General features: G+C 56.5%; 9 protein-coding genes across 9 annotated transcripts; 5 read left to right on the top strand and 4 right to left on the bottom strand.

The window, feature by feature from the left end:
- Positions 1-38: 38 nt before the first annotated feature.
- KL928_003341 (uncharacterized protein) lies at positions 39-2,387 on the top strand (the record flags this gene model as incomplete). Its single annotated transcript, XM_043203918.1, has 1 exon — positions 39-2,387. One exon carries the CDS (start codon positions 39-41, stop codon positions 2,385-2,387), a length of 2,349 nt encoding a protein of 782 aa, XP_043059594.1.
- Positions 2,388-2,437: 50 nt separating this feature from the next.
- Positions 2,438-4,150, bottom strand: KL928_003342 (uncharacterized protein; the record flags this gene model as incomplete). The annotated part of the gene is made up of 1 exon (XM_043203919.1): positions 2,438-4,150. One exon carries the CDS (start codon positions 4,148-4,150, stop codon positions 2,438-2,440), a length of 1,713 nt encoding a protein of 570 aa, XP_043059595.1.
- Positions 4,151-4,278: 128 nt separating this feature from the next.
- KL928_003343 (uncharacterized protein) lies at positions 4,279-5,064 on the top strand (the record flags this gene model as incomplete). The annotated part of the gene is made up of 1 exon (XM_043203920.1): positions 4,279-5,064. One exon carries the CDS (start codon positions 4,279-4,281, stop codon positions 5,062-5,064), a length of 786 nt encoding a protein of 261 aa, XP_043059596.1.
- A 329-nt stretch (positions 5,065-5,393) lies between these two features.
- Positions 5,394-6,698, top strand: KL928_003344 (uncharacterized protein; the record flags this gene model as incomplete). Its single annotated transcript, XM_043203921.1, has 1 exon — positions 5,394-6,698. One exon carries the CDS (start codon positions 5,394-5,396, stop codon positions 6,696-6,698), a length of 1,305 nt encoding a protein of 434 aa, XP_043059597.1.
- Positions 6,699-6,872: 174 nt separating this feature from the next.
- Positions 6,873-7,793, top strand: KL928_003345 (uncharacterized protein; the record flags this gene model as incomplete). The annotated part of the gene is made up of 1 exon (XM_043203922.1): positions 6,873-7,793. The coding sequence occupies one exon, from the start codon at positions 6,873-6,875 to the stop codon at positions 7,791-7,793; it is 921 nt and encodes a 306-aa protein (XP_043059598.1).
- A 21-nt stretch (positions 7,794-7,814) lies between these two features.
- On the bottom strand, positions 7,815-10,877 carry KL928_003346 (uncharacterized protein; the record flags this gene model as incomplete). Its single annotated transcript, XM_043203923.1, has 1 exon — positions 7,815-10,877. One exon carries the CDS (start codon positions 10,875-10,877, stop codon positions 7,815-7,817), a length of 3,063 nt encoding a protein of 1,020 aa, XP_043059599.1.
- Positions 10,878-11,376: 499 nt separating this feature from the next.
- KL928_003347 (uncharacterized protein) lies at positions 11,377-14,760 on the top strand (the record flags this gene model as incomplete). Its single annotated transcript, XM_043203924.1, has 1 exon — positions 11,377-14,760. One exon carries the CDS (start codon positions 11,377-11,379, stop codon positions 14,758-14,760), a length of 3,384 nt encoding a protein of 1,127 aa, XP_043059600.1.
- A 339-nt stretch (positions 14,761-15,099) lies between these two features.
- On the bottom strand, positions 15,100-16,773 carry KL928_003348 (uncharacterized protein; the record flags this gene model as incomplete). Its single annotated transcript, XM_043203925.1, has 1 exon — positions 15,100-16,773. The coding sequence occupies one exon, from the start codon at positions 16,771-16,773 to the stop codon at positions 15,100-15,102; it is 1,674 nt and encodes a 557-aa protein (XP_043059601.1).
- Positions 16,774-16,954: 181 nt separating this feature from the next.
- On the bottom strand, positions 16,955-17,981 carry KL928_003349 (uncharacterized protein; the record flags this gene model as incomplete). Its single annotated transcript, XM_043203926.1, has 2 exons — positions 16,955-17,349; positions 17,609-17,981. 2 exons carry the CDS (start codon positions 17,979-17,981, stop codon positions 16,955-16,957), a joined length of 768 nt encoding a protein of 255 aa, XP_043059602.1.
- Positions 17,982-17,991: the final 10 nt, after the last annotated feature.

Raw genomic sequence — 17,991 nt, forward strand, 5'->3', positions numbered from 1 at the left:
TATTTTTTAAATTTTTTTAGAAAAATTTTGGTCCTACAATGTCTAAGACCAAAACGCAACCTGTGCGCGAGCGCAAGCGTGAGCTTGAGACGGCCGACGAGTCGTCGTCAGACGATGAATTACAGGTGGAAGGACTGCTGGAAGGAGCCGAGAGTGAGGAAGAAAGCGAGAGCGAGCAGTTCGAGAGTGCTGATGAGGACCAGGACCAGGACTCGGGCTCGGACTCGGACGCAGAGTTCAACAGAATCCTGGCCGAAGGTTCGAGCGGCGAGGACGAAGACGAGCCAAAGGAGCCGTCGATTACAGACAGATTATCAGGCATCAAGATCCGGACGCTGAGCTCGTCGAGCTCGACCAACGGAGAGGTGCGAACCAAGTTTTCCGACGGCCGCGAGCGGATCCTGAGGCCCGAGATCGATCCCGTCTACGACTCGGACGACTCGGACAGGGAGGAGACAAACACGATCGGAAACGTGCCGCTCTCTGCGTACGACGAGTACCCGCACATTGGCTACGACATCAACGGAAAGAGAATCATGCGGCCTGCCCAGGGCTCTGCTCTGGACCAGCTGTTGGAGAGCATCGATCTGCCAGAGGGCTGGACCGGATTGCTGGACAAGGAGACGGGAAACTCGCTGAACATCAGCGCCGAGGAGCTGGAGCTGATCAGAAAAATCGAGCGCAACGAGAACCCGGACGACAGCGTGAACCCGTACGAGCCAACGATCGAGTGGTTCACGAGCAAGACAGAGACGATGCCGCTGACGGCTGTGCCGGAGCCAAAGAGACGGTTTGTTCCGTCGAAGCACGAGGCCAAGCGGATCATGAAGATCGTCAAGGCCATCAGAGAGGGCCGCATCGTGCCGCCACACCTGAAGAAGCAGCAGGACGAGGAGGACGAGCTGAACTTTGATCTGTGGGGCGGCGACGTCGACAACACCCAGGACCACGTCATGACGCTGCGTGCTCCAAAACTGCCTCCGCCAACCAACGAGGAGAGTTACAATCCGCCGGAGGAGTACCTGCTGAGCGAGGAGGAGCGGAAACGGTGGGAAGAGACGGATCCTAGCGAGCGCGAGCGGAATTTCCTGCCGCAGAAATACGGTGCTCTGCGCAAAGTGCCTGGCTACCAGGAAAGCGTGCGGGAGCGGTTCGAGCGGTGTCTGGACCTGTATCTGGCTCCGCGCGTGCGCAAACAGAAGCTGAACATCGACCCGGAGTCGCTGATTCCCGAGCTGCCGTCGCCAAAGGACCTCAAACCGTTCCCTGTGCGCACGTCGACCGTCTACGAGGGCCACACCGGCCGCGTCCGCGCGCTCTCTGTGCACCCTAGCGGCAACTGGCTGGCCACGGGCGCCGACGACGGCACCGTGCGCGTGTGGGAGGTGCTCACGGGCCGAGAACTGTACCAGTACGCCATAGTTGAGGACGACGAGGACCACGTCGAGGCGCTCGAGTGGAACCCGAAGCCCGAGGCCGCGCTGCTCGCGGTCACGTGTGGCGCGACCGTTTTCCTGCTGGTGCCCCCAATCTTTGGGTTTGAGCTCGAAAACCGGTCCAAGCTGCTCGTCGAGGACGGCTGGGGATACGCCAAGACCGGCCACGACACGGTGGAGGGCGAGGACGGCGAGAGCTCGGGCAAGTCGGCGGCCGCCGAGTGGCACAAGCCGAGCGAGGAGCAGTACGCGCACGGCGTGTGTGCCGTTGTGCGCACTTCCAGGGGCGGTTCGGCTGCAGGCACGTTCAAACGGGTCTCGTGGCACCGTCGCGGCGACTACTTCGTCACCGTCTCGCCCGAAGGAGGCAACAAGACCTCGGTTCTGATCCACCAGCTGTCTCGCCACGCGACGCAGTCTCCGTTCAGAAAAAGCAAGGGAATCGTCATGGACGCCAAGTTCCACCCGTCCAAGCCGGTGCTCGTCGTCATGTCGCAGCGGTACATCAGAATCTACAATCTGCAGCAGCAGCAGCTGGAGAAAAAGCTGCTACCGGGAGCCAGATGGCTGTCGTGCCTGGATATCCATCCGCGCGGCGGCGACCACATTCTCGCGGGCTCGTACGACAAAAGGGTGCTGTGGCACGACCTGGACCTGAGCGCCACGCCGTACAAAACGCTGCGGTACCACGAAAAGGCCGTCCGGGCTGTGGCGTACCACAAGGGCGGCTACCCGCTGTTCTGCTCTGCCGCAGACGACGGCTCCGTGCACGTGTTCCACGGAACCGTCTACGACGACCTCATGAGCAACCCGTTGCTCGTGCCGCTGAAAAAGCTCACCGGCCACAAGGTGGTCAACAGCCTGGGCGTCCTGAACGTGTGCTGGCACCCTGCACAGCCTTGGCTTTTCACCGCGGGCGCGGACCACACGGCCCGGCTGTGGACAGATTAAGTAATTATAAACTGGTGATTAGACTACGTAGTAGCGTGAAATGAATGCATTCAGGTTCTCACGTCCGGCTCCTCCTTGCCGATGAGCTCCTGCAGCTTGAGAAACTTGACAACGCTCTGGATGTCGGACGCCAGGAAGTCGGACGCAGATTTGGCCAGGTTCTCGTCAGACACGTCCGCAGAGTGTTTCTCTAGATACAGTCTGATTGTGGCACCCGACGAGCCCGTGCCAGACAGTCTGACCACGAACCTCAGGCCAGAGTCGAGCTTCACATACAGACCCTGTTTGCTCGAGACAGAGCCGTCCAGGTCCGTGTACGAGAAGTTGGCCGCCTCGACGACCTTGCCGGAGCTTCCTATCGCGGAGCCAATGAATTCCTGGCCCTGGTCGACCTTGTCCTGCAGTAGGTTGATCACCTTGGCCGCGTCCGCGCTGTCGCACTCTTCGTAGTCGTACCTCGTGAAGAACGTTCTTCCGTATTTCTTCCAGAACGATTTCTGAATGTTGGCGATGGTAGGCTCGATCTCCGGGTGGTCCCTCTCAAAGGCAGCCAGCACGTTCAGCCAGGCCACAATGGCCCACAGACCGTCCTTCTCCCTGATATGGTCAGAGCCGGTACCGAAAGATTCCTCACCGCAGATCGACAGCTTCTTGGCGTCGAACAGCGCACAGAAAAACTTCCATCCGGTAGGCACCTCATAGATGTTCAATCCCTTGGCCTTGGCAACAAGATCGAGTGCTCCAGAGGTAGGCATCGATCTAGCCAATCCGTGGACGCCGTTTTTCTGGAAGTATGGGATACTTTGTGCGTGTTCGGCAATAATAGCAACCGAGTCTCCAGGAGAAACAAAAGCTCCGGCTCCGTAAATCATGTTCCTATCTCCGTCTCCGTCAGAAGCAGCACCAAATGCAATATTCTCAGCGTCGACTCTGTCCACCAGGGTCCGTGCGTAGGTCAGATTAGGGTCTGGGTGTAAACCGCCAAAGTCTGGCTTTGCAACGTAGTTTTGGATCGACGACTCGGGCAGTCCCAGCTCGTCCACAAAGATGGCCTTGCCGTAAGGGCCCGTGACTCCGTTCAGCGCATCGAACAGAATCTTGAATCCTTGAGGGGTTTTTTTAGCAATAAACGACCTGATGAGGTCCAGATCGAATATCTCCTTGATCATAGCCACGTACGCAGCAGTGGAGTCAATGATCTCAACTTCCAACGGCCCGTACGTCTTTGTTCCAATCTTCGACAAATCCACCTCGGGCAGGTCCTTCACAATCTTGTAGGACTCCAGTTTCAGAGAGGTCTCGTAGATTTTGTTGGTGACGGACTCCGGTGCCGGACCTCCATTGCCCAGGTTGTACTTGATTCCGCAGTCGTTGTTTGGTCCTCCTGGATTGTGCGACGCAGTCAGGATGATGCCTCCGGTCACCTCCTTGCCGTCGCTGTTGGGACCGTACGTTCTGATGACCCGGGAAGCAGCCGGCGTCGAGAGAAGACCGTTCTGGCCAATGATCAATTTCTTCACCTTGTTGGCGGCGCCGATCTTGGCAATCAATTGCACAATGTGGTCATTGTAGTATCTTCCGTCTCCGCCAACAACCAGAGTCGACCCCTCGGCGCCTTCTGGAATCGAGTCGAAAATGGCCTGGATGAAGTTCTCTGTGTAGTTTGGCTGCTGGAAAACCTTGACCTTCTTCCGCAGACCAGACGTTCCCGGCTTCTGGTCGGTGAATGGCGTGGTAGGCACTTGAGAAATTGCAAACGACATGAGATTAAATTGCCAACAATTTGTGGTGGGATCACCGTATTTAGCAAGAAACTGGATTCTGTGGTGCAGGGGTGTGTCTTTGTTAGCATTTTTTTTTCTCTATTTTTCTGAGCCAGATTTGTCTAGAAATGGGTGACAGCTACGGGGGGCTAGAGCCCAGCAGGGTGATATACATCGGGGGCATCCCGTTCGACCAGACCGAGGACCAGATCCTCGACATTGCGCGGTCCGTGGGGCCGGTGGTGTCGTCGAAGCTGCTGTTTGACCGCGAAACAGGGAAGTCCAAGGGCTACGCTTTCATCGAGTACCAAGACATAGAAACGGCCAGGTCCGCTGTGCGGAACCTCAACAACTACGCGATCGGCAACAGGTACCTGAAGTGCAATTTTTCGAGCGAGCAGGCGGTCATCAACACGATGAAGTCGCAGACGTCGAGCGAATGGGCCGAGCTGGAAAAACAGATCCCGCCGCTGCCGCCGGGGATGCTCATGGCGAACTCGAGCATGGAGAGTCTGAACCAGCAGATCAACGCGGCGCTCGCCACGCTGGATAAAAACAGATTACATAATCTGGTAAAAGATGCGAAAATCATGTCGGACAACCACCCGCAGCTGATGGCGCTGCTGCTCGAGAAGAACCAGCAGCTGCTGTTTGCGCTGGTGCAGGCCACGATGATTCTCGGGCTGAGCGACGCGGAGCAGATCAAGAGCATTCTGGTGGAGCAGAAGGAGCCAAGAGCGCCAGACTCGGCTCCGGAGGCCGAGGCAGAGAACCCGCTCAACTCATTGGACGCAGACCAGGTGCAGGCTATCCGGACGATCTGCGCGATGAGCGAGGCGGAGATCCAGCAGGTGGCGGCGGACCAGCAGGAGCTGTATCGGGAGATCCAGAAGCGGTACAAAATGTATTTGTAGAGAGTAATGGAAAAAAAGTGGCCATGACAGTCACTGTGTTGCGGGTTGAGGATTTTTTTATGCGGTGCACACGCGCAAGAAGATCCCTCGCTAAATTTTTCATCGAAAAAAAAATTTTCCAGTTTAAACAAAACCAGTGAAAGGAGTTTATAAGTCGGCACCAGGAGGAAATGTACTATTGAGCATCACAGCTAACATTTCCCTGTACTGACATACGACGCGATTCACTAGTATAAAAACAAAAACACATAGAGATTATTGCCAACGCCGATACTTCTTTGCGAGGGGATCCTTGGAGGGCCAATTTGTACATAGAACGAGTCTTCACCATGTCGACCAAACCCCAACCGCAAGCCGCCAACAACAGCTCGTGCGTGCTGTACCTGGGCGCTATTCCCTACAACTGGGACGTCGAGATCATCAAGTCTGTCGTCTGCGGGTCTGGTCCTGTTGTTGATGTGCGTTGTATGATGGACAACGCCTCGAAAAACAAAGGGTTCTGTTTCGTTGAGTACGCGACGCCGGACGCGGCTGCCCGCGCGCTGCAAATCCTGTCCAAGATCAAGATCGAGGGCCGCAAGAAGCTCAGAATCGAGCTGTCCAAAGAGGGCCTCAGAAACCCCGTTCCGGGCCAGAAGCCGGAGCTCCAGCTCAACCGGAATTTCCTCCCATCCAACGTCATTTTGCCGCAGGAGATGTTGACTGCAAACCCAAACCTACCGCCGCAGTACAACACCTACCAGCAAGCCGTTCCGTCGTCGGCCGCTTCCTCCAACTCGTCGGGCTCGACGCCTTCCGGCACTGCCAACAATCCGTTCGGAAGCAGGTTCGCAGGCCAGAACAGCGATATGTTGGCCACCATCTCCTCCAACCCGCAGTTGCAGCAGATGGTGAGCCAGATGATTTCGAACGGAATGGACATGACCCAGATCGGCAACGTGGTCCAGCAGTTCAACAGACAACAATCGACCGCCGGCTCGCAGGCCAACGGATCGTCCCAGTTCATTCCTACCAATTTGTCGATGGCATCCCAATTCTTGCCACTTCCGCAGCAGTCCCAGCAGCCAATCTACGCCAAGGACAAGGTCTCGGAGACCTTGGCTACCATTCCTCCAGGTATACTTATTGAGCTACTGGCCAAGTTGAAACTTATTGTGTCGGGGCCTTCGCCGAACTACGCCGAGGCAGCCCAGATCCTGCACTCCAACCCAAAGCTGGCTGTGGCTGCCGCCCAGTCGTTGCTCCTGATGGGCGTCGTTGATCTCGACGTGATCAACCAATCGATGTCTGCACAGCCCCAGGCTACTCCTGCTGAGCCGGCTGTCGCTCCAATGGCCGGTTCCAGCGCAGCGCCGCCTACATACTCTCCGTTCAACCCAACCTCGCACCAGTCAACCCCGTCCCCTGCGTCCACTCAACAGGCTCCTGCTACCACTCCTTCCCCTGTCAACCTCGACAACGTCAACCCTGACTGGAAGGGTCTGCCAAGAGAAACCATTAACAAACTAATGCATATCAACGAGCAGGAAGCCAGTTTGATTGTCCAGGTTTTGAAGCTGACACCGCAGCAAATCGACATTCTGCCTGATAACGAGCGTGTCATGGCCAACCAGATCAGAGCCCAGTACTTATAGCTTGCTCTTCGCCTCTGCCACCGCCGATTCTTTCGCAACTATTTAGTTAATATAGCTATGGTAGGCCAGCTCGCTCTCTGTCGACGCGTCGACAGTCCTCTATTAATTATTTTTTCTAGAAAAAGCTATCGACTAGTTAAATAAAATAATTCAGCTAAAATAAAGATCACTAAAATGGATAACGACAATAATCAACCGCAACCCAGCCAAAACAATCCGCCAGGCATCTCGTTCGCCTTCGACATCTTCCCTCTGGAGTTCAGTCGCACGCCTCCGGCCCCAGGGTCCGTGGAATCGCCCATTGCCCTGATGATGCGCAATTTTGTCGAGATCCTCAATCGGCCCTCCAAGCACAAGCACGCCACCAAGGACGCCATCGACTCTTTGGAGCCGATCCCGCTCGCAGAACTGCCAGAATCAGAAAAACAGTGTCCGATCTGCTTTGAGCCGTTCGAAGAGTACACAGAGAAACATGAGTCACAGACAGAACAAAAGAAAGCCTCCAATTTGCCCTCCTTTTTCGACGGTTACGACGCCTCCGACCCCGACCTTGCATTCCCAACAGACCAGACAGCCACGCGCGAAGTGACGTACAACCCCGGCGAGGAGCTCCATCCACAGCCGGCTGCCAGACCCGAGGACAGATCAGAAGATGCACACTATCCGGTGAAGCTCGATCAATGCGGCCACATATTCGGCAAAGCGTGCGTGGCCGAGTGGCTCAAGAGCAACGTGACGTGTCCGCTCTGTCGGCGCGAGATTGCGCCGGAAATGACCGAGTCGCCGAGTCCCAGCTTCAACCTGGTGTTCTACCCTGTCGCCTTGACCGAGGCGTTTGTGCCTATCAGCTGGTCCGGGCCGCTCAGAATGGGCTATGCGCTGAGCGACCCTCCAATCAACTTCCCTGCGCAGGGAGAGGGTTTTTCGATGGGGAGACGCACGGGCCCCGAGGCCCCTGCTCCGGAGCCGCAGGAAAGAGCACAGACACCCGATAGAACAGGATCCGGCGGGCCCACGCGCAACAACGCCTCGCGAACGGTGAGATCGCATCCGTATACGCGTCCGTCGACCAACTCGTCGGAAAGCGAGGGCTAGCCGAGTTACTTCTATGGTACATTATTTATTCATCATCATCTGCAGCTGTTCCAGAGTTTCTCTGTCCACCGACGCAATTAGTTGCTGATACCCGTCGATGCGCGCGAGCTGGTCCATCTGGTACTTGAGAAGGTGTTTGGTGCCGACTCTGTGCACGGGGTCCAGCTTGAACACGAGCTCGTTGAAGCGCAGCTGCTCCGCGGACGGAGGCAGCTTGAACTCTTGCGCGTACTCGTTTTCGTCCGGCTCGTTGTCGATCAGCGTGAGGTCGTCGTCGTCGTACGACGACGGCTTGTGGTACGCCGCGCAGTCGCCGTCGGCGTTCTCGTTGACCTCCTCGAGCAGATGTGTGACGAGAAACATGACTCTGTTGAAATTTTTCGAGAGCATGAGATTGATGCCCGTCTGGCCCTCGGAGTTGAGCAGCTGGTACTCCAGGTCGACACTGGGGTCCTGGGCGCAGTACTGTGTGAAGATGGGCGGCGCGTAGAGCGCCAACAGCGCAAGCACAAAGATTTTCCTGATTTTCGTGTCGTACACCAGCTTGAGCAGGTTGACGAGCGAGTCGACCAGCTGCGCGAGCTGGACGGCGATGCTGGAGTCCGACACGGTGCCGAGCATGCCGAGGAAGTGGACGGGGCCCGCGTGCAGCAGACGCAGCAGCGGCAGCGCCATTTTGATCTCGCAGTTGGGTGTCTGCGACTCTCTGGTCAGATACCTCACCATCTCGAAAAACAGCCCGCTTTCCGCCACATACGCCACCAGTTGCGACCGGCCCGGGTCTGCGACCTGCAGAAACAGCGTCTCCAACAGCGACGACGTCACGTACACGGCGTCGTCGCGCATCGAGTTGAGGTAGCCGCCCAGGATCTTGAAGATCTCGAGCCCGGTCTCTGTTTCGTATAGCTGATAATTCAAGATACCGTACGAGCGCGCGAGCTTGAGCACCGTAGGCAGGATTTCCGTCCAGTTCATGAGCGCCTTGACGCTCAGCGGGAACAGTCTGACCAGCTCCACGGGAGCAGCCTCCGTCACAGGCAGGTGCTTGAGCACGGCCTCCCAGAGCTCGAGGCCGTCCTCGCACAGCAGCGTGTACACGTCGGACTTGTCGTCGCAGCACAGCGCGATCAGCGGCAGCACGATCGGGTGCGCCTTGCTGCTGTTGCCGTTGAGCGCGGCGGTCAGGTCGCGGAGCACCCGCATCAGCGAGTTCTTGATGATCATCTCGTTCGCGTTGTTCGACTCGTCCCACATCGCCGGCACCATCGCCATGACGTCCAGCAGCTCTTTTTCCGACACGAGCGGGTTGGTGCGCTCCAGAACGAGCGACAGCACCTTGAGCACGAATATCTTACTCTCGGTGAACTCGAGGCTCCGGAGCAGCAGGAGCACCTGCGCCACGGTGTCCGACAGAAACGGCTGGAAGTCGCGCTTGCGGAACTCCCAGTCGTCCACGAGATGCTGCAGCGTCTGCACGGCCGTCAGACGGACCACCTTGTCGTTGATGTCTGTGTTCTGCAGGAACCGCAGCACGAGCCGGTACACCTCGAGCCTGGTTTCTTTGGAGCACTGGATTGACAACCACTCGCTCACAATCAGACACACGCGCCGCCTGACCAGCTTGTTCTCGACGGGAGCGTCTTTCAACGCCTCGGGCAGGAAATAGCTGCGGAAAAGCTGGTCAAAGTTGCAGCTCTCGCTGATCGCGCTCGCGCTCAGCTGGAACACCGCCAGCACCGCGTCTTTCGTCAAAACGTCCACGGCGCCGTCCGCAAGCGTGCTCTCGATTTTGCGCAGGATAAACTCGCTCAGCTGCGGCTTGAAGCACACGGCCAGGTCCTGGAAGTAGTTCTCTGCACACGGCCGGATCTGGTACTCCCAGCTGAGCTGCAGCTCCTCGTTGACCCACTCCTCGGGCTCCAGCGTCCACGAAACCACGTCTGCCGGGCGCAGTTTCAGATACCACGTGATCAGCAGGTCGACAAGGCTCTGCACGAGCTGCGGCGGGAAAAACCGCTCTGTGACGGCTTTGGCCGCCGCAGCCACCTCCTGCTGGTCGTTCCGCTGCTTGAGCATGACGGCGCCCTTTTTGAACCCAAACGCGGTCAGTCTTTTCAGCACCAAAATCATCTTGATGGCCAGCTGCTCCCAGAATTCGTTCTCCTCGCTGTTGTAAATATCGCTGGCCTTCGACTCCAGCAGCGACAGCATCGTCATGAAGATCTCGTACGAGTTCGGCATCAGCACAAACGCAACTACGTTGTCGCTCACCAAGTTCGCGTACAGCTTGACGTACGCCTTAATATATCTCTCCAGCAGCGGCAGCTGCGAGCTCTCGTGGAGCAGCAGCAGTTTCTGCAAATGCTGCAACGACACCTCGTAAAACTCAACCACAAGACTGTCCCGGTGCGGGTACTCGTATCCGTCTACCACGGCCCGCCGCAGGTTCTTGAGACACAGATATCCGACCTCCATGCTGGCAGCGTCGAAATTCCCGTCTGTGGTCCAGTGGTTGAAGAAGCCGTGGTACAGGCGCACCAGGTGCGGAACCACCACCGAGACTTTATTCTGGAGCGCTGCGCGAGCTCTGCCGATCCGCACCGAGGCAAGAGCCTTGAGAACCTGGTTGGTGATGAGCAGCATGTTGTGCACCTTGACGATGTTTGCGGTGGCCGTGTCGAGCACCGCGGCGATCTCCTCGAACACGGTGCCCCACTCGGCAGGAAAGTCGAGTCTGCAAACGCGCGCAACCGCGTGGGCGTTCTGAATAGTGAGCTGGTCGTTCGACTCCTCCAGCGAGTCAAAAAAGTGTCTTCTGATTTCTGTTTTCTCCTCTTTGGAGATGGCGTGCACCCGGGTCGACCGCCAGTACCTGTCGACGCCGTTCTTGAGACAGATTATCGCGAGCCAGCGAATTTGTAGAGGATGGTCCGTGTTTAGGTACACCGACTGGAGCAGAAAATGGTAGCCCGGGACGGTTTCCCACTGCTTCAATTGGGCCTCGGCGGCCTGCTGTTCTGCGCCGCGCTGTTTTCCAGAGGCAGTGGTGAGAACGGCAGCCAAATTATCGAGGTTGAGGTCCATGGATAGAGATCGAAAATAATTGGAATTATTGAAAATTAAATTTTACAATTATTTAAACCGGAATGGCGATCCTGGACCCTGGAAACAGTTGGGGCTGACCCAGTGAGCTTGAGTGGACGCACAATCCAATCGCGGCTATGTGTAGCGGCTATGTGTTTAATGGGAAATGTCTCACACGTACCGCCGAGACCCGTCGACTGGCTTCCAGCTAACTATATATATATTCTTCCGTGCCCCCTGTTAGAGTAGTTTTTCTGGGCCCCCCCCCACACTGTAAGTGCAACTTCACGTCCTCGAAATTTGTATTCCCCCCGTTCATGGCTCGTCGATCCCCCATTCCCCCACATAGCTGGGCGTGTGGCGTAGTTGGTAGCGCGTTCGCTTAGCATGCGAAAGGTCTTGGGTTCGACTCCCAACTCGTCCATCTTTTTTTGCTCCACAAATATTTTTTGAACCGTTGTCAAACCGTTCTTTCTCTCAAGTTTCCTCCTCCCAACCGATGAATACCTACGCGTTCACGGTCCCTGCGCGGATCAAGGCCCAGGTAGTTCCTCAGGACGGGCTTGACAGGGCGGAGTTCGCGACGTGTTTGTCGTCGCTGCAGCGGGTCGCAGAGGTCAGACTGGTAGACGTGATGCCGTGCGCTGGGCTGTTCAATCCGCAGGCGTATCCCCAGGGACACGTGACGTACGACTTCACCACGCACGACCAGGACGCGTCGCAGCTGTTTCTGCTTGATTTCGAGCCGTTCCGCAAAGTGTTCAATACCATAGGCATTATCAAATGGACCGAGGAACTGGACGACAGAAAAGTGGCGTCTTTGCACAGAGACCTCAAATCCCAGCATCCCAGCTCTCTGGGCCACTACAGCCTGGTTTTCGGGGCTCCAAAGGATTACAAGAGCGGCGTGCCGAGCGTTTTCGCGGTCCTCAGCGACATGGCCAACATCGAGACGGTTATTTGCGACGTCACGTCGAGTTTTCTCGGCAATCTTTCTGTCTACGTCTCGGCGTACCAGCACGTGACTCTGAGGTCGCCGGGAATCGCCAGTGGCAGCGTTGCGAACGGCACTGCGAAGAAGCGTATTTCGAGCTCTTTCGAGAGCCAGGACAAAATCAGGGCCCATAGAAACAAAGGCCGGCGACAGAAACTGTATGCAAACTTCTACCTGCTGGCCGGTAACCTCAAGAGCGCGCTGGCGGAGTTCTGCGAGAGCATTCTGAATTTGCAGTATGCCGGAGACTATTTGTGGCTGGCGTCGGGATTAGAAGGACTGGGCCTGTGCATGGCGCTGCTGGTGAGGCTGGAGGCGCCTTTCCAGCTGCCGACGGAAATTCTGGCACTGCTGGATAACGCGAAAAAGACGACCCAGTCGCCGATCGTCTCGCCACGGCCGTCTTTCCAGTCGGCAAACGTTTTCCCGGCCCAGCCAACAAGTGCCGTGTACTCGGTCGAGGTGGTGGAAAGTCTGATCATCAAGACGATCAACAAGTCCTTTGCGTACTACAGACAAAGTCTCCAGACGCCCGAGGACTACGCTCCGCCGATGGTGCTGTGCGAGAGCAATCTCCGGTACATCGACTATCTGAGCTCCGTCAACGTCCAGGACAGCGTGGAGCTTATTTGCGGCATTACGAGCGACGTATTCAACGACCAGTTTGTCCTTTTGCCGCCCACACAGCAGTACCAGATCTACAACTCCATGATACACGTCTACGGGAGACTAAACATGCGGAGAAAACGTGCTTTCTTGGTCCGCGAGCTCCTGGAGCTTGTTCTCAACCACCAGCTGATTGCACAGGAGTCCTACGACGGAGAGTTGGAGGAGCTGCTCGACTCTGTGCTGGAAGTCTACGGAATCGACCGCCAGACCACGCCGAACCAGATCCAGAAGAAAGTGCTCGTCTCAGTGTTCCGGTTCTGCCACCACATCAAGTACCACAAGGGAGTCGCAAAGTATGGCTGTTTTCTGCTGCGCGATTTCCACGTGATGCTGTCGGAAAACGAGCAATCTCATATTTTCGGCATACTTTGCCAGCTCAACGAGGTGTATCCCTACTGGGACGACCATCTCGTGCAGGACATCAGCCTGTACCAGAAAGACAAGCTGATCCAGGACGAGCTGTGCGAGGCGGCCATTGTGCTGCAGAACCCGTACCTATTTGAGCTGGAGGTGAAAAACATCAGGGTTGCAACCAACGAGTTCCCTGCTAAAACACAGCTGAATTTGAAGAGCAAGGTCACGGGAACGTCCAACACGTCGATCACGCTGAAGCCGCGCGCGCACACCACGGTGTCTGTGTTTGTGGTTCCTCTGAACCACGGGAACATGGAGATTACTGGCATTTCCGCCGTGGTGAGCAATTGCGAGGAGAGGACGTTCGAATGGCTGGAAAAACAGCCCACAACGGCGAAAAACCCCGTCGCCGTGTACCGCCCCCGGTCGCTGACGGTACCGGTGCTCTACGAACAGCCGCTGCTGAGCCTGGTGGACGTGAAGCTGCCCAATCGCTGGATCATGCTACTCGAAGGCGAGTGCAAGCGGTTCGACATCGTGATGAAGAACGCGTCGAACGTCGAGATCAACCAGCTGACGACGAAGTTCCTGGACTCGACGATCGAGCCGCTGAACCAGCTGCTCCAGAACAGAAATCTGCCCCCCAACGAGGTGTACGAGATCGAGTACTACCTGATCAAAAAAAAGCCGTTCAATATTCTCAACAAAGACAAGGTTGCGCGGATCGGGCCGGGACAGGAGCTCAAGCTCGAGATGGAGATCTGGGGCAAACGGGGCGTGAAGGAGGCCAGCGTGATTCTGGAGTACTCGCACAGAAAACAGGCCTCGCCGACCAATTTCTTCCGCAAGCTCACCATCCCCGTCAACGTGACCGTCTATCCCAGCATCGAGCTTGTGGGCTGCGACATCATCCCGCTCTCGTCGTCCACGCGGATCTCGGAGTCCAACCAGGGCGCAACATGGAAGTATCTGGAGAAGATGGTGGCCCGGGGCCACCAGATGTCTGACTTCTGTCTGCTTGCGCTGGACCTGATGAATTCCTGGACGGAGGAGATGACGGTCACGTTCCAGTGTCTTCTGGAAGGCTCGAAAGACCACGAGTTCCAGCAGTCGAACGACGCGATCGAAAACCCGCCGGAAGACACCTACACGACGACGATTGTGCTGCAGAGCAAGAAAAATGCGCGAACCCTGATCCCGATAAAAAGAATTAATTTCGACTACGAGTACCTCAACCAACGGGTCCCAAGTCTTCGCAACAAACAGTTCATCCTTGACACCAAGACGCCGGAACCGGAACAGCGGTTCGTCAAGCACGCGTTCTGGTACCGGCACGAGCTGCTGCAGCGGCTGCGCGCGCGGTGGCAGATCTCAGCTGCCAACAGCAACTCGATCTATGCCGGAAGAGGCGGCATCATCGACATCAGAAGCATCCGGTTCTCGTCCAAGATGGTGAGCGCGTTGGAAGTTGAGAAGATCGGACTGGTTCTGGACGTCCTGGACACCGCAGACCGCGTTGTTGATCCCGAGTCGCTGGAGCTGAACCAGTTCTACAGTATTCGTCTGAAACTCACCAACAGGAACTCGTGTGCGGTGGCCGGCATGCTGCGACACGTTCCCGTGTGCCATGCGTTATTTGCGTCGATCGACAAAAAGATTTTGTACAACGGCGTGCTGCAGTTCAGTATTGAGAAGCCTGTGCTGCCGAACGAGTCGCGTGAGTTTATCCTCGGAGTCGCGTTCCTGGAGAAGGGCGAGTACGAGTGGGGGGCTATATTCGACGAAATGGACGGCTACGACGGGGGAATCATCTCGCTGAAACACCAGCACTTGCAAAGGGAGCAGCTGAAAATAAAGGTGGATTGAGGGAATGCACCCGAGTGGCTCTGAAATAGTCCCAAAAAGCTGTTTTCACTAAAGACGTTCCAGCAGGCCGACTACGGTTCGGGCGAGTGAACTAGATAAGTTTGACGACAGGTAATACGACTATTGTGGGTGTATCGCTAAACATTTGGGATAACTGCCAATACACCACTTCCACGAAAATTTCACACAATTTAGGCCTCGTTGCCGACGGAACCGCTGTACTGAGACGATAAGCTAAGAGCTGATACCGTTTGGGTCACGTGGAGAAGCACTCCAAACTATCTATATACCTCTCCCAATTACATAAGCAAGAGTATACACGACATTAATTATAGATACTTAGACACCTGCCTTTTCGTACATCAGGATGTACGCGCTCTTACCGTTGGTGGCTCCGCCGCCGTGGCCGTTTTCAACGGCGTCGTCGGCACTGATCCGTGTGACAAGGGTATCGTCCACACGGGTCCAGCTGTCGTCTGCTCCCAGAACATCCGCAGTGTAATGGCCCTCCTCTGTGGAACGGCCGTGGTGGTACACCACGGCCGTGAGCCTGTACGTCGGCTCCTCCATGACGTTCGGCGATACACAGGAGGCAGGCAACGTGAGCCTGTGCGGGTATTGTACTTTTTTGTGCAGTTTTTCAATGCGGCCGCCTGTTTCAGGGGTCTTTGTCTGTGTAGGGACAGGCGGTAGAGTGTGCGATGCAGAGGTTTTGTTTCTGCGCTGTTTCGAGGAGACGATCTCGTAGTCGTCGAAATTCTCGTTGCTGTCGTCGCTGGCCACAAACGAGAACCGTTTCAGGTGGATGATGAGCACGGCTGGTAGCTTGTCGATGAGGTTCTGTTTCTTGGCGGTCTGGTCTCCGTACGAGATCTCTTCGACAGTGGCAAACTTCTCGAACGCAGTGTACAGGTCGTTGATGTCCTTGTCGCTGATTTCGAGCTGCACATGCATGAACGGGTCCAAAGTGATGGAGGATTTCTTGTTGTTTGGCACCTGCAGAACGGAGCGGAAATGGCCGCCAAACATCTGCACAACCGGCGACGGCGTGACGTCGACCTGTCTTTTCACCGCCATCTTCTGGTTCGCGCCGACCTCCATCCACCCGTTGTCCTCTTTCTCTGTCGATCCGTTGACCTGGCCCGTCTTGATCATTTCCAGCGCAGAGTTGAGTGTCTTGAGAGTCTGCGGGTCCTTGATCGAGGCCTTCAGATCTGCGATGTCGCTCTCGCCCAGGCGCTTGATGCTGTCCACAAACTCCTCGTGCAGCCCGTCCAGGAGATATCCCAAGAACTCCTCTGCGTCTTCCTGTCTGCCCCATTTGAGATGGCTGAACCGGGGCAGTCTGGCAATGCTGCCGTAGAATCCCGTGGGCGTGAGAACCTCCGGCGAGGGCTTGTTGAAGGCGTCGTGCAGGGCCACCAGGGCGTCCATGATCGGCGTGTGCGACTCGAGCTGGCCCAGACTCAGGTGCTGGACAGCAGAGAGCATCTGGCTGAACGGCCTGCACGCAAATAGCGCCTGCAAAATCGCGTTCATGTAGCAGATGTTGCCGTTGTTGACCAGGCCGTGCGGCGCCAGGCCGGCGTACTGTGGGAGGTGTTGCGTATCGTACATGAGCCTGAGGAGAACGACACCCAGCGGTTTCAGGGTGGCATCAGCGGCGATCGACGCCGGCACCGCCCCATTGGGCTTCTTGTTGATCTCGAGGCCTTCCTGGACCACAGAGCTCCACTTCATCGTGGCAGGCTTGACTGCGGCGGCGGTGGTGGTCCATCTGGGCTTTGGCGGTGGTGTAGCGGCCGCTCGTCTGTTGGCGAACGCCCTCCATCGAAACTTGGTGAACTCCTCCTGGTATGTGCCGAAATACCTTGGGAACTCGATGGCGTGCCGTTTTCCTGAGCGCGTGGTGCATTGGAACCGGAAACTGCTGGATCTGACAAGATGGTCCTCAAACTTTGCCTTGTCCGGCTCTGATAGGTGTGCAATGGGATCAGTATGGTGTTCGGACATTTTCTGCTATGGACATGCGAGAGAAGATGCTAAGATGTGAAGGTCTGTTCTATAGATGCAATCAAAATCCAATATCTGTTAGTGAGAATTAGATATTTTGCATGTTTTGGTCCTGTTCAACAAGAGATTTTTCATTTTTCTGGCTTGTGGTGGGTCGAAAATTTTTCAAGACGCAACACCTCTACACACCTAAACACAGAATTGTAGGTACCGCTACGGCGCGCCCTTGGCGATGCTCACGACGCTCTCCAGATGTAGCTGCGCCCACTCGCCCAGGTCCGCCACGTCCCTTTCCGCCACCAGATTCTGCGCCACCAGCTTTTCTCTGTGTATTCGGGCTAGCTCGCCGCCGACCAGATGGCTGCACCAGCTCTCGCGCCGGGCAAGGTCCTGCTCGAGTTTTTCCCGACAGCAGCAGAACCGGCGCTCGAGATCGACCAGATACCGCGCCTCGCGTGTGATGACGACCAGCGTCTCGCTCCGGAACCGGCGGATCTCGCAATTGCCGTTCTCGAGATACGACAGCGCGGCCAGCACGGTTTGCGGCGCCAGCGCCAGGCAGAGCGTCAGCGCGGCCTCCTGGTCAACGACCAGCGCGCCGTCGTCGACGCGGAGCAGCCGCTCGAGCTGCGAGCGCACCAGAGCGGAGGGCGGAATATTCATGGAGAACCAAAACAAACGGACGAGGCCCGGATTACATAAGCAGGACGGGGAGCCCGACGGCGAGGAAAACAAATCGCGCGCAGCGGACTACAGAGGCTTACCAAAGGTAATTAAAAACGCTTATTATGGGTACTATAGATCTGAGATGCTTAGAGCAAGAAAGCAGCAGCACCGGCAACGGCAGCCAAACCAGCAGCACCAACCTTAGCACCAGCGTTCTCGGCAGTGGAGATGACTGGGGCAGAGGAAGCAGCGGCAGAAGAAGCAGCAGCAGTGGAAGAAGCTGGGATGGTGGTGACGGTGGTGGTGGTGATGACCTCCTCCTTGGTGCATGGGCAGTCGGTGATGGTCAAGGTGGTGGCACCAGTGACAGTGTAGGTCACTCCGTTGGTGACAATAGAGGTGGCTTCTGGGCAGTAGGTAGTCAAAGCAGTAACGACCTCAGAAACGGTGGTCTCGTAGGTGATGGTGGAGACGGTGCCGTTAGAGTAAGCAGCGAAAGCAGCGGAAGCCAAAGCAAGTGGAGCCAGAGTTCTGAATTGCATTTTTAATTAA

This window comes from Ogataea angusta (genome assembly GCF_019207475.1).
Source record: "Ogataea angusta isolate 61-244 chromosome Unknown 61-244_NODE_6_length_652341_cov_89.526226, whole genome shotgun sequence".
NCBI lineage: Eukaryota > Fungi > Ascomycota > Pichiomycetes > Pichiales > Pichiaceae > Ogataea > Ogataea angusta.